We start from the raw sequence: 15,605 nt of genomic DNA, 5'->3' as shown, positions 1-15,605 counted from the left end.
CCAGTTGGACAAAGGATCACTACAACAACTGGTATTTATACAAAGCATTTAATGTAATAAAACATTCCTAAGTGCCCTTCAGGAACACAAAACTAACTAAGAAACCAAGCTACATAAGGAGATATTAGATCATAAGTTATAACCACCAAATGTGGAGAGATAAAAATCAAAGATGCTCAAGAGTCCAGAATTAGATGAGTATAGATATCTCAGAGGTCATGGGGCTAAGAAAATTACAGAGTTATGGAAGGGCAAAGCTATGAAAACACTGAACGAGAATTTTAGAAGCAAGACTTTGCTTGAGCCTGGGACTGACAGTGAAAGCGTGGGCAGAGAGTATTCTTTAAACCATACATCAAAGTGGCACAGAACCTTCAAATCTATTAGAAACAAATGTATACATTTCAGGTGCAGGGGCTCCAAATGGCCTGTTCTTTGGAACTATCTGTCCTGAAAATGCTTATCAAAGTCTATCAGTTCATACTCCAGAGAATGTGTATGCTCCACTGTGACCTTTTGTTTTTTATTTCATTGTGAAAAGTTGATTTAATCACAGCAGATACCAGTTCCACTGTTACAGCATTCCAGCTCCACCTGGTAACACAGCCATTGCCCCTTCCATTTCCATTATCCAATTAGTCCCACTGCCCTGTTGTATCCCTACACCCACACAGATTTTTCCTTCGTGTGTACAGTATTACTTTTGAAAGTTGCTATTGATTCTGCTTCCACTATCCTTTCATTCCAGATTGTAACAACTTACAACATTTTTTTTTACTGATTTCCTTTTTCTGACAATTATATTACATTTAAACCCTTTAGTTACCGACCTTTCTGCTAATGGAAATAATTTCTCTCTATTTACGCTGTCGAAAGTCCTCAACCTTTTGAAGACTGCTATTAAATAACCTCTTAACCTTCCATATTCTAATGACAACAATTCCAGCTCTTTTAATTTCTCAACACTGTTGAAATCCTATAACACCAGTGGTCAGCAAAGCATATGTGATCATGGTATACATAAATAGAGGCATTAAGTACAAAAGCAGGAAACTTAAGGTGAATATTTATAAAGCTCTGGTTAGACCACAGCTGCCGATTCTGGTCACCACACTTTTAGGAAGGATGGGAGGGATCATAAAGGGGATATTTACTAAAATATACCCAAGGTTTATAGATTTTTGTTAAGATAAAAAAGCTGTATTCTTTGTCTTGATGCCAGGAGATTAAGGTGTGCAAACATGACAGTTTTGGCTTGGACAGACAAAGAAAAGCTGTTCTCATTAATTGATGCGTCAAGGACTCGGGGACACAGATTTAGGGTATTGAGCAAGAGATGCAGAAGGCTGTGAAGAAAACCTTTCTTATCCAATAAGAGGCAATGACCTGAACTGACTGCCTAGGAGGGTGTTGGATGCAGAGACAATGAACAATTTATCGAGGAAATTGGATTGGCACTTGAGGGAAATGAACTTACAGGGCTGCAATTGACTGTGCTGTGCTACAGAGAATGGCATGGTCTTGAAGGGATGAAAGACAACCTTTCATGCCACAATAACTCAATAACTCATTCTGGTGTATTTTTAGTTATAGAGTGATATAGCATGGAAATAGGCCTTTGGCCCAAACTGGTCCATGCTGATCATGGTATCCATTCAGCTGCTTCTAATTGCTCGCATTTGGTCCACGTCCCTCTAAACCCTTTCTTTTCACGTACCTATCCAAATGTTTTTTAAATGTCGCTCTTGTATCTGCCTCAACCACTTTCTCTGGCAACCCATTTCCATATACACACCACTCTCTGCATGTAGAAGTTGCCCCCCAGGTCCTTCTTTAATCTTTCCCCTCTCGCCTTAAATCTATGCTCTCCAGCTTTCAATCCCTGGGGGGGGAAAGGTGATATGCACTCATCCTATCTATTTTCTTCACAATATAAAGAAAATGAAAGACCCCTGCAGATGCTGTTCATCAGAAATAAAAACAGAAATTGCTGGAAAAGCTCAGCAGGTCTGGTAGCATCTGTGGAGGGAAATCAAAGTTAACGTTTTGGGACCCTTTCTCTGAACTGATGGTAGCTCGGAGAATCTCTCCGCAAAATGGATCCTGAATTTCCAGTTCCTGCCACTGCAACACACCACCCCGTTCCCTGGCCAACCCATTGTTAGCCACTAATGGTCCCCATTAGTAGCTACTCATTCTCCATGGCTAACCATTCCCTACTCTTCTGTTTGTACATCTGTTTGTCTCTCACTTTGGGCTCTATGTCCACCTATTGTTTACTCCACCCCCTCTCCCCCCCAACCCCCATCCCCCACCCTATCTTCCACATAAAAACAACATTTTCCTAGCTACCATGAAGAAGGGTCCCTTGACCTGAAACATCAACTCGGATTTCTCTTCACAGATGCTGCCAGACCGGCTGACATTTTCTTCACAGTTGCTCTGAGGCCTTGACATTCTTACTGAAGTGTTGTACCCTGAATTGGATGCAATACTCTAAGCTGAGATTTAAGCAGTGATTTATAAGAGTTTACTGATGGAAATGTAAATTGCTGTACTATAAGGGAAAGATGGTGTCTGGTCTTCCTCTTCTTCTGTGAGATAGTAATAAAAGACTCATGAAGTTGTCCAGTGAGTTTTATCAGCCTGTGGCGAAAGTGAGGACTGCAGATGCTGGAGATCAAAGTCAAGATTAGAGTGGTGCTGGAAAAGCACAGCAGGTCAGGCAGCATCCGAGGAGCAGGAAAATCGACGTTTTGGGAAGGGCGAGTCCTGCAATCACCTGGCCCCTCACCCATCCTTCCCAAAGGGCAACTCAGGACAGACAAATAAACATCAGCACCACCCACATTCTGAAACTTTGTAACTTGCTAAAACGTAAACATGGCATGAGCTGTTAAGAAAAAAGGATTGGAGAAACTCACAGTACCTTTCACAGTTCCAACATGTAATACGGTTGGTACAGTAATCAAACACTTGTGACTGCCCCATGTATATTTAAAGCATGGTCATGCAAAGTAGAATGGAAAAATGATCAGATCATTTGCCTTTTGGATTGAGAGTTAAGTATTGATGTAGGAGGTTGAGAAGAAGCCTTTGGATGCCTTTCGCTGATTAGTGGGGCAGTGTGGGTTGGATGTGGTCCCTGTTCAGTAGAGACCATCTGTTGAATAGTTGCATGCATACTTAGCATGTGCTGAGGCAACCAGCCTTGGTTATGACTTCACCACAGGAAGCTGGTTAGTCTGGGCAAGGCAATGCGGAGATGATGTTTCTTTATACCAGACTCACTGTATTCAGGAGAATACAATAACTGTTAAGAAATGGGAACCTATCTAAGCTGTGCAGAAAGGCCCAAGTTGTTCTGTGCTTCCAACTGAACAGCAAGCTGTAGTTAATACAGCACCTTTAACACAGTAATGCCTAATGGTGGTTCACAGGACTGTTATGAAGAAAGAAAATTGATATTATGATTTGCAAGAGATGCAAAAATCAGAAGTTTGGTCAAAGAGATTGGTGTAAAGATGCAACATTGAGGACAGCGAAGTAAACAGACAGAAAGATTTGGGAGGGAGCTAATGACCTTGGAGCTGAAGGCAAACTGGTGATGGAACTTTGGAATGAGCAAGAGGCCAGAATTAGAGAAGCTTGGAAATCATAGAGGGCGGTAGGACTAAAGGAAGTTTCAGTGATACTGAGAACTAAGGGCATGAAAGGATTTAAAAACAAGGATGAGAATTATAAACTTGTGGTATTGCCAGCCTGGGAGCCAATGTAGGTCAGTGAGTACAGCGGCAATGGAGAATTGGTGCAATTTAGGACAAAAGGAAGTGGAGATTTGCAACAATTTTGTGAAAGGTTGCATAATGCATTGTGAATTAGGGGGCACTGAACAACCAGATCAATATTAATTGAGGAAATGCGTATACTCAATCTTTTGACAGTTTGCATAAGTAATATGAAGAAATGACAGTCAGTAACATACAAATCAACATGAATGGAACATGTTAATTTACAGTTGCCTGAACCAATGGCAGTCAGAATTTAACTTTAAAATCCTGATATACTCCATTATTATTATTTTTGTTAATATCCAGAAGTGCTCTTACATAGAAATTAGTGTATTATTATCCATTAACATATTATTAGCGTAATTTGATAGGACTTGAATGCAGATGATGCCTGCCTGATTGTTACTGATTTGACATCAATCTGGGAGACAGGTGAACATGTGGACAGTTCTGATAAAGCAAAGACCCAGAACAAGACAGCTCCGAGAAGGACAACTTGCCCCTTGCTTTCTGCTTGGCTGAGTTCTCCAATTAATTCAATTCACTTGCTGCTTCTCCACAGCTTGGTCATTTTACCCACTTGTACGTTGTATTCAGTTCTCTTCTGAAAGTTAGTATTGAATCAGTTTGCACCACCCTTTCAGCTAGCCTGCTGTCGATGACAACAATTCCTTGTGTAGGGAAATGTTTCTTCATGTTACCTCTGCTTGGTTTGCCACTCACCGTAAGTGTCAGTCTTCCAGTTACCCATCATTCTGTCAGAACAAAAAAGTTTCTCTTTCTCTCTACCAGAACCATTCAGGATTTGAAGCCCTCCATTAAATTCCCTCTGAACCTTTTCTGTCCTGCGGAAAATAAACTCAAAATCTCCACAACTGATAAAGATGTACTGCATGGAAACAGGCCCTTTGGTCCAACTCATCCATGCTGACCAGATATCCTGGATAAATCTAGTCCCATTTGCCAGCATTTAGTCCATATCCCCCTTTTAAACCCTTCCTATTTATATTAACTGAAGTCCCTTATCCCTGGAATCTTGAGTTAGAATTAATCTGTTGGAGTTGGGACAACTTCTGGTTTAGAAAGAAAGCTGCTGTATATTGCTTAAGATATTGCAGTTTGTCATGTCAATTGGAAGCATTTGCATAGTGCTCTCAGCAGCCAGTACTTGTTAGAAATCATACTCAGTACACAGTCTCAGCAACCTCACTTTAAGATTGGTATATAATGATATTGCAGTGTCTGTTTGCATCTCTCCTCTGAGACATCAACATTATTTATTTGCTGGACAAGTCAGTCCAAAAAGCCCACTTAACTCCCATCCTCCACTCTCCGGCACCTCTCACTCGAGATAATGATCTCTGACAAGGAATAATTTTCAATGAGAGATCTATAATCTTACAATCGCATCCTCCAAGGTGCACTCACTTCCAATTTATCTCATTACAGCCAGGCTGACAAAGACAGATTACATTCAACTGCATTTCTCTATCCTGAGACACTGGGAGCAAACTCTAATTAGTTTGGGGGGAGGTACGGAATATGCAAGGACAAACAGGCATGTTACAGCAAGGGAGCAGTTATTGAAATAGAGATTTTCCTTACCTACGCTGGAGATCCGCTGGTTCAGTAGATCTCCCAGCAGAGCTTCAATGGCTGGATTATGGCGAGAATATAACTCATAGCGGTTTATCCCGATGTGAAATTTTAACCAGTTGGGGTACGAGTCTATGGGGGGATCGCCGGTCACTGCAAGGTCCTCCTCATCTTCATTCACCCTGAAAGAGAATGCGTGGGGGAGGAGGGTCAAACCTACTGGCGGAGTTGTCACCGTACCACTGGGGAGGAGGGTGGGGGGCTCTGTTTGTGATACAGACAGCAAAAGAGGGAGGGAACGGTGGACACCAAGAGAGACAGAGAGTGAGAGAGAAAGATGTGTAAGAAATACGAGGAGCAAGAGAGGGAGATGGAGAAGGGGGAAAGGTGCGTCTTAATTCGCTTCCATTTAGCCCACACACACAATCCCACCAAGTGGAGCTTCAGAGTGAGCTGACACACAGACTGGGTAACTATAAAACCAGGAAACCCTGTTTCTGAGAATACTGACTCTTCTGTGTAAAGTTGGGACTCTAGGGACAGAATGCTTCTTACATTTGGGAGCGAGAGTGACACAAACCCAATTTCCCTTTCCACCAAAGCCAGACCATGTCCCGATTTTCCTGCTCCTCGGACGCTGCCTGACCTGCTGTGCTTTTCCAGCACCGCTCTGATCTTGACTCTGATCTCTAGCATCTGCAGTCCCCATTTTCGCCCGGTCCCAGAGTCTCCCTTGTCTTGACGATGTGACCGTTATAAATAATACCCCAATAATCTGTCCAAAGAAAGCTATGACTTCAGAAAGGGCGACTGGAAAAGAGAGGATTGAGTGAAACAAAGTTCCTGGGGAGAGCGGGCAGTGCGAGTGACCCCAGGCATTAAGGAGGTCGCAATGGGAGGATTGAGAGAGAGAGAGAAAGCAGAGCGCAGTGAGGGGCGAGCAGGTAGACCGTGGGACCCAGAGGGAGAAGACAGAGAGAGCAGGAACGGACTGGGACCCGGGTCCTGCTGGAGTAAGGGCAGAGGATGGTCAATGTAGCTGACAGAGCGAAACGGGTTTTGAGATGGGGGTGGCACGGTGTCTACATTGGTTAGCACTACTGCCTCATAGCGCCAGGGACCTGGGTTCGATTCCAGCTTCAGGTGACTGTGTGGAGTTTGTCCCGTGTCTGCGGGGGTTTCCGCCCACAGTCCAAAGGTGGGTGGGTGGGTTAGGTGAATTGCCCATAGTGTTCAGGCATGTGTAGGTCAGGGGTAAATATAGGGTCGGGGAAAGGGTCTGGGTGTGTTACTCTTCGGAAGGTCGGTGTGGACTTGTTGGGCCGAATGGCCTGTTTCCACATTCTAGGGAATCTACTTAAACCACATCGAGTACGGGTTCACTCACAGAGAGGGGGGGGGGGGGGGGGGGTAACCTACCGGAGATTGGTTTTGCGAAATCCGAGGGTTTTTTTTAAACGTTAAAGGGAGAAAAGATGGCTAGGGAATGTGTTAATTCTGTGCTATTTAGTCGTCCGGAACATTAGTCCCTCTCCAGAGAGTTGGGGATGTGCGGGAGGACATTCTCAACGACAGAACTCGATCCAGGCCAAAGGATGTTGTACAAAGGCACAGCTTGCACCAGGGAGCAGCTTCATGGTCAGGGTGGGAAATTCTCCGCGGCTTTGCCTCTATCTCGATCTCTCCTTCTTCCTTCCCTCTGTCAGTTTCTCTCCGTCTCTCGCTCAATTTCCCCACATCTTTCTGTCACGGTATATTCCCCCACTCTGTGTCTGTCTCTTCCTGTCCCTCTGTCGCTGCCTGTCTCCTTTATAGTGTTTTTTTTGTCTTCCCTTTATAACTCGCTTGTCTACTTCTCAGCCTGTCTTCCTCTGCCTGCCTTCCTCTCTCTGTTTGCCCCAGTTGCTGTCTCTCTTCGCCTTTCATTGTCTCGCTTTCTTTCTGTCTCCATCTCTCCACCTCTCTCTGCCTTTCTTTGTTCCCCTCTCTCTGTCTCTCTTTCTTCTGATTTCTCTGCCTGTCTCTAAATGTCTGTCTCTGTCCTTATCCCTGTCCCTCTGTCTCGATACATTTGTCTCTCTCCGTCCATCTATCTCTCTCTACTTCTGTCTCTCCATCTCTCGCCACCTCTCTGTCTCTATCCCTGTCTATCTATACATCTGCCTCTCTCTGTCCATCAGTCTCTCTCCACCTCTCTCTCTATCCCTGTCTCTCTATCTCTATTTCTCTGTCTCTACCCCTGTCTCTCTCTGTCTACCTCACTGTTACTCTCTCTGCCTCTCTCTCTCTGAGTCTTTCCCTCCCTCGCTCCCTGTTTACAATTTTCTCGGCTCTTTCGGTCTGGGTTGTCTCCATTATCTGTCAGTCACTTCCTCTGCCTCTCTGTCTGTCTGCGCACTAGTGTCCTTGGGTGACCCTCGGTGCCTGTAGCTAAGTGTTCAGAAACTTGCCCGACTCCTCGGTTCTGCACCGGCGGCTATGGGATTCCCGGGGCTGGAGGAATCACGGAGCTCTGGGCAGCGCCGAGCCGGTGGGGGCTGTGCGGGGGATGGGGTCAGGCTGAGTGAGGCTGGACAGAGCGCTGTGTACGGGCGAGGGAAGGATCCGAACCGGCTGCAGGATAGGGGGGGGGCGGTGGGGGAATGAGTCAAACTGACTTACCAGTCCCGGGGAACTTTAGGGTTAAACTTTATGTCTGTGTTGATGTTGAACAAGATTTCCCCTTGTGTCAGTGCTGGGATCGGGCGCTGGTACAGTGGATGTTTGAAGAGTGCAGTCAATTTGGAGAACTGGCTGGGGGCTCGGATTACAGCTTCCAGCACCCGCTCCGAGATCAGCCCCCTGACCGCTTGCAGACCGGTTTCTTCCGCCTTGACCATGGACAGTGAGCCGCTGCGGTTGGAGCCGGTAGCAGCCTGGTCGCTGCTGAAATCCTGCAGGATCCGGAGGGTGTGCTTGTTAGCAGTATCTGCCCCGCCACCCCCTCCTGGGGGAGCGGCCCCGGCCGGCGGTTTGCCCCAGGCTGGGAGCCCGGGCTGGAGCAGCGAGTCCCGGTGCTGACACGGGCAGCCCGCTGCTCCTGGCCCTCCAGCGGGCAGCCCCGGCTCCGGTCTCCTCTCCAGCCTGGGCAGCAGGTCAATCAGAATGTGCATGGTGCAGGCGATTAGGAAAACCATAATGATGAGAACCCGGAATCTGCGGAGCAGCATCATTTTTGCTGGGACCGAAGCCGAGGGCGTGGGGAGAGGGGCTGGGAGGGATGGAGAGAGGCCAGTACAAAGTCAGGCTCCCGAAACCGAACCCGTGCACGGTTTAAAACGATTTCAATTCAGCTGCAGAGCGGCCCGTCTCTTTTGGAAGGATCCGCATTGAGTTCGTCTCCATCGTTAGCCCCGGCGCTTCCCAGCTGCGGAAAAATAAAATGTATCTGATTTGGCGCAGTGTGTTTGTTTTCCTGTTCGTCCTTAACCTTTCTTTGACTCCGAAAACCAGACACAACAGTCACCCCAAAGAAACATAAAACATGTTTGTTTTTCTTTCCCCCTCTAAAATGTAGAGTCGGCGGCGGCTCCTCGGCGATGGTCGAGTGTCCAAATGGAGCACATAAGACACGCGAAATCCTCTCCCCACTCCACTACCACCACCTCAGGGGCAATGTTGAGACTCCCCAATGCCCAGTTCCTCCTCCAAGACGAGACAGCTCCGCTCTGAGGCTCCTGTCTGCATTTGACAGCCCAGGGAGAGGTGTGGGGCTGTGAGATTGTTACAGGGTCAGAGTGAGTGAAGCTTTACAGCGAACAGCTCGCTCCTTCTCCGTCTCTCTCAGTGTGTCTCTGTATGTGTGTGTGTGTGCCTCCAATAACTATGAGCCTGCCAGATGTGCAAATATTTTATTCAGCCGCCCCCATGAAGGGCAGGAAAACGTCACATTTGGGCGGAGGGTTGATGCCAAATTCAAGTCCCCTCCTCCCCCAATCCCCGAGCTCAGGCCACTCTCATCTACCAGGGTGCCAATCAGAGAGAAGGGCTGGCTCTACATGAAACCCTCCCACTTCCCCACCCACCCACACACTCCCCTTTCCAAAAGAAACAACAGAATTGCAAAGAAAATACAGTTTATGTGAAGAGATATAGCGATACGAGGAGATAAACGGAAGTAGATATAGAGAGGGAGAAAGCGAGGCACAGACTGGGGAGGGGGGGGGGGTGTGGGGGAACGAGACTGGGGGAGACATAGAGCGACAGTGACATGAAGACAGCCGAGGGGAGGGGGCGAGAAAGAGGCGGACGCAGGGAACAAGCAGAAAGAGAGACGGAAAAGACAGACGCGTGAGAGAGAGAAAGAGAGACGGACGGAGGAAGGCAGAGGCAGACAGGGATGTACAGACAGAAACAGCGAGTCTTGCACAACTCCCTGTGGAATGTCTCCTCGCTCCTTCCAAACAGTCCCCGTGCCCGACCAAAGTCTGTGCGCCGGCGAGCCGCCGCCTTCATTCTCCGTCAGAATAGATCGTCGGGAAATGACATTATTCAGTCACCTCTTTATTCAGATGAAACCAGGATTTTGTTAGCAAATGCACAGTGAGCTACTTTGAGGCTGATGCCGAATATGTAAAGATCAGGTTCATGTTTATAACTACGATAACCTGGCCAATGTATAATGGGATAAGTCCCCACATTGAACACATCAGATACTGTACAACTCCGAGTCATAAAGATGTACAGCACGGAAACAGACCATTCGGGCCAACTCGTCCATGCCGACCAGATATCCTAAATTAATCTAGTCCCATTGGTCAGCATTTGGCCCATATCATTGTCAACTCTCCCATTCATATACCACCTTGAAGGTTCCGCACTGACGAGCTTCATCGTTTCGGCTTTAGGCTGTCAGACAATGTAAAACCCTGGGGAAGGGACAGAGCCTCTTTCTCACCCCCTCCCCTCGCCTGCCCCCCTCCCCCCCCCCCCCCCCACACACTCCCGCTCTCTGCCTCCCCCAAGTATGTGCCTCGCTTTCTCGATCTCTGCGTCTCCCTCTCTCTTTTCCGCTTATCTCCCTGTATCGCTGTATCTCTTTACACACTTCAATTGTCTGTAAGGAAGGGAACAGCCTTCAGTTTCTCTGTTTGTTCGAATCAGTCTCTCCTGGGTGACCGTCACAAATGGGAGGGGTAATAAAGGCAGGGAATGCTGGAAAATACTCTGCAGGTCAGACAGCATGTGTGGAGAGAGATCTCCGTGTTGCTTCCGGGGATTTGTCTGCTCCCTCCCCGTCTGCCTGTCAGAACCCATCCCTTCTCTCACCCTCTGACATTGCGAGAGAATATAAATTATACACTTGAACCACACAAGGTAGTGGCCCTAAGTGCGCCTCTTGTTACAATGACAGAACATTGGTAGTTTACAAGGCAAAACAATATTGAAAGAAAAATGAAGGCATTTGTTCGATCGCTAAGGCACCCCTTCGGCTAATGGATTTATCATCTCCGCAATCTTAGCAGCAGTTCCAGCAACGATAGAGAATTTTTAATTATGTCCCAGTCCAAAAGAGCATTGCTCAGTGATCTCTCTCTGCTTCCGCACTCAGACAGCCCACACAGCAGAGGGAGTGGGAGCAGGGTAACATTGGGATGGTGCTCACAAAGAGAACTCACTCTCGATCCTCCACCCCACAACATCCTAACTGCCCGAGAGACTCCGCGCCGAGTCTTAAAGGGAACCCGCCTCCAGATGAGAGCAGGATTTGACCAAAATCCCCCTCCGCTTGTTTCATGCGATGTCACATTTTTTGAAAAAAAGCATCACACCAATCAGCTTCTTAATATTTGCATAGATTACTCTGAACCAACCAATTTCTCTCAATTTCTGAACAAGCAGTCCCGATGAAGCGAACCAGCTCCTGATATGTATTAACCCAATCAATGCACGTCCCCTTTTCTCGCTCCCAAGCGATAGTCCAGAGGAATCATTCACAGCAGGCAGCAACCTGAAGGGCGGAAAGGCCTCAATCTCTACCGTAAATCCTTCCCTGATTGTATACATTATCAATATTCCATAAAGAGAGCGGATCCTCTCCAACAAAGTCCACTTTATGTAACCCCCTGCAACAGGAAGGTTAGTGCAACAGTGATAGTGTCCCCATCTCTGGGCTGGAAGATCCGGGTGAGACTCTCTGCCACAAAGGCATCACAAGCTGGTTAAACGTATCTGCAGGGGGAAGGTGATTATTTTGTTTCACAAGGACATTTTTCGTTCATTCGGCGTCAGTGTCCGACAGCACGTGTAATTTGAATGGAATATCGCATCTCATTGTCCACACGGACAATAGATTTCCCTCTTATCTGCCCACCCTGACAACCAACCCGAAAACAATTTGCAAATTTGCAGGTCGCAGCCGTTAGTAGCTGATGCAGGCGGCAGTAAATCTCAGGTAATAATTAACCCCTTGGCCTGTGCCGTTAAATAATGTGGGGCTTCAAGAGTTCTCAGCTTCTGTTAAAACAACCCTTTCTGTAAGCACGCTTAAACGCGCAAGCTCTTTATTGTCTGAGCACCTCATTATTTGGATGGGAAGGTGGGGGAAGCGTGCCAATAATATCTTTTTACTGCCTTTATCGGTACTTGAATTTATATAGCACTTTATCAAGCCCTTCTTAGAATGGACTGTTTGGAAGTTCAGTAACCATCGTTATGTATGCGAATTTGACAGCGTATTTATTAGCGCACTCTGGGTGAATGCTTGATAGTCCAAAACCTAATCAGTTTAACATTGCAACAGTCTTGAAAGGGGGAGGCCATTCAGCCGAAGAGCCCCCTTTCATCCTTCAAACAAAACATATGCTATAGTCGACAGTGAAGACTGTTACCTAAGACGATACAGAACTGACTCAAATGTAGAAGACAGGGTGGGGGTGGAGGGTTGTTTTTAAGGCTGGAGGCCTGTGACCAGTGGAGTGCCACAAGGATCAGTGCTGGGTCCACTACTTTTCATCATTTATATAAATGATTTGGACATGAGCATAAGAGGTACAGTTAGTAAATTTGCTGATGACATCATAAATTGGAGGTGTAGTGGACAGTGAAGAGGATTACCTCAGATTACAACGGGATCCTGATCAGATGGGCAAATGGGCTAAGAAGTGGCAGATGGAGTTTAATTTAGATAAATGTGAGGTGGCACATTTTGGGAAAGCAAATCTTAGCAGGACTTATACACTTAATGGTAAGGGCCTGGGGAGTTTTGCTGAACAAAGAGACCTTGGAGTGCAGGTTCATAGCTCCTTGAAAGTGGAGTCGCAAGTAGTTAGGATAGTGAAGAAGGCATTTGGTATGCTTTCCTTTATTGGTCAGAGTATTGAGTACAGGAGTTGGGAGGTCATGTTGCGGCTGTACAGGACATTGGTTAGGCCACTGTTGGAATATTGGGTGCATTTCTGGTCTCCTGCCTATTGGAAAGATGTTGTGAAACTTGAAAGGGTTCTGAAAAGATTTACAAGGATGCTGCCAGGGTTTGAGGGTTTGAGCGTTTGAGCTATAGGGAGAGGCTGAACTGGCTGGGGCTGTTTTCCCTGGAGCATCGGAGGCTGAGGGGTAACCTTATAGAGGCTTATAAAATCATGAGGGGCATGGATAGGATAAATAGACAAAGTCTTTTCCCTGAGGTGGGGGAGTCCAGAACTAGAGGGCATAGGTTTAGGGTGAGAGGGGAAAGATATAAAAGAGACCTAAGGAGCAACTTTTTCACGCAGAGGGTGGTGCATGTATGGAATGAGCTGCCAGAGGAAGTGGTGGAGGCTGGTACAATTGCAGCGTTTAAAAAGCATCTGGATGGGTATATGAATAGGAAGGGTTTGGAGGGATATGGGCTGGGTGCTGGCAGGTGGGACTAGATTGGGTTGGGATATCTGGTCGGCATGGATGGGTTGGACCGAAGGGTCTGTTTCCATGCTGTACATCTCTGACTCTATGAAAGAGATCTTGATCAATTGGGCCAATGGGCTGACAAATTGCAGATGGAGTTTAATTTAAAAATATATTGCATCTTGGTAAAACAAACAAGGGCAGGACTTAAACCGTTAATGGTAGGGCCCAGGGTAGTGTTGTCCAACAGAGAGACCTAGGGTTCAGAGACTTAGTTCTTTGAAATTTGCATCACAGGTAGCCAGGATAGTGAAGAAAACATTTTGCATGCTTGCCTTCATTGCTCAGACCATTGAGTGTAGGAGTTGGATGTTATTTTGATGTTGTCCAGAGCATTGGTGAGGCCACATTTGGAGTACTCTGTACAGTTCTGGGTGGCCTGCTATAGGAAGGATAATGCTAAATTGCAGAGGGTTCAGAAAAAGGTTACGAGGATTTTGCCAGGATTGGAGGGTTTGGGTTGTAAGGAGAGGCTGGAACATTTTTCTCTGGAGTGGAGGAGGTTCAGGTGTGATTTATAAAGATTGATAAAATCAGAGGGGCATCAGTAAGGTGAATAGCAAAGGTCTTTTTCTGAGGGGTGGGGAATCCAAAACTAGAGGGCATAGGTTCAAAGTGAGAAGAGTAAAAATTTAAACGGGACCTGAGGGGCAACTCTTTCACACAGAGGGTGGTTCATGTGTGGAATGAACTGCCAGAGGAAGTTGTGGATACAGGTACATTTTAAAAGACATTTGGACAGGTAGATGAAGAGTAAAGGTTTAGAGGGATATGGGGCAAATGCTGGCAAATGGGACTAATGTGGTTTGGGAAACTTGATTGGCATGGACCAGTTGGACTGCTGTATGCTATATTAATCCATGACTGATTCTTACTTTTAATTCCTTTTCTCACCCTACCACTCCGTATTGATTTATACCATTGTCTAACAAAAAAAAGAGGTAAAAACAATGACTGCAGATGCTGAAAATCAAATACTGGATTAGTGGTGCTGGAAGAGCACAGCAGCTAATCCAGTATATAACAAAAAAAAGAGTCAATTTACAATTTTTCAATGGACTTCCAGGCTTTCAGAGGGGAGAGTTCCAGATTTCCACCACCTTGAGTATGATAAAGTGCTTCCTGACATCACCTCTGAATTGTCCAGCTTTAATTTTAAAATTATACGCCTTGTTCTGGGCTCCGCTCCCCACAGAAGTAAGTGTTCATCTCTGCCTGCTTTATCTTAAACACCTCAGTTTAGTTCATCAGTCCCTGATCTTCTGTGATCAGGGGGATACATGTCACGTTTCTGCAAACTGTCCACATCATTTAAACCCTTCAGGCCCAGTATTATTCTAGTGAATCTACACTGCTAAAACCAACATATTATTCCTGAGGTATGGTGCCTTGGCCAGGATACATCCATTTTGTTGTCATCCCTCTCTTTCTGTGCAGCAACAACATTTACCAGCACAGCATGACTGTCAAATTATGAAAGATGTTGTGGTTAAAATGCTTTCGGGTGTGTGGAGGATGTGACAATAACTTGAACTGTTTGTTTTCCGATGAGTTGTATTGCCCAATCACAGGTTAGTTTCAGCCTTTTAAAAGTGGCTGTTGCTGAGTAACTTGGAAAACTGTATGCGCATGAACAGGATGACACATGAAACCCTGACATGGATTCCCAGTTTGTATCCTGCAGTCACAGCCCAATACTGGAAGCCAACACAGTCCATGTCAGGTCATGCCAGCCAGTCAAACTGCTCAGATTTATTAGCTTGCCATTTGTAAAAACTTGGTAACTATTTTGCACCAATACATCATTATGCAGCAGTAAAACTATTCAAAACACCGAATCAAATTCAAAATCATGTTTCTAAAAGATCTTAAAACAGATGGTGTTTTTGCTCTGTGATGACATACGATCAGAAGTTGTTACATGCTATGTTAGTACGATATCAAAGACAAAGGTATATGTCATTCGTATGTCGTTTCAGATGCTGTGCTGTATGACATGTCGTGGTATACTGTTCAGTGCTGTGATTCCATGGAAGCATATAGAATGGAACAGACCCTTTGATTCAATTCATCCACACCAATCAGACATCCCAATCTGACCTAGTCCCATTTGCCACTATTTGTCCCATATCCTCTGAACCCTTCCTATTCATTTACACGTCCAGATACCTTTTAATTTGTAATTGTACCTGCTTCCACCACTTCCTCTGGCAGCTCATTTCATTCCAGTGACAGTAAATTCCAAATCTGCTACATCTAACTGCAGAAGGGTCATTGGTTACAGACACACAGGAA

General features: G+C 45.9%; 1 protein-coding gene across 1 annotated transcript in view; it reads right to left on the bottom strand.

Moving 5' to 3' along the window:
- fam20cb (FAM20C golgi associated secretory pathway kinase b) overlaps positions 1-9,252 on the bottom strand; it is a 93,402-nt gene extending 84,150 nt beyond the window's left edge. Inside the window, exons 1-2 of the mRNA XM_072559831.1 lie at positions 8,049-9,252; positions 5,397-5,569 (exon numbers count right to left, since the gene is read on the bottom strand). Of these exons, the coding sequence (XP_072415932.1) occupies positions 5,397-5,569; positions 8,049-8,599 (724 nt within the window). The 5' untranslated portion in view covers positions 8,600-9,252. The remainder of the gene's footprint in view (positions 1-5,396; positions 5,570-8,048) is intronic.
- Between the last annotated feature and the right edge of the window lie 6,353 nt (positions 9,253-15,605).

This window comes from Chiloscyllium punctatum, chromosome 40 (genome assembly GCF_047496795.1).
Source record: "Chiloscyllium punctatum isolate Juve2018m chromosome 40, sChiPun1.3, whole genome shotgun sequence".
Lineage (NCBI taxonomy): Eukaryota > Metazoa > Chordata > Chondrichthyes > Orectolobiformes > Hemiscylliidae > Chiloscyllium > Chiloscyllium punctatum.
The sequence above is the reverse complement of the archived record's forward strand: the minus strand, read 5'-3'. Positions and strand labels throughout refer to the sequence as shown.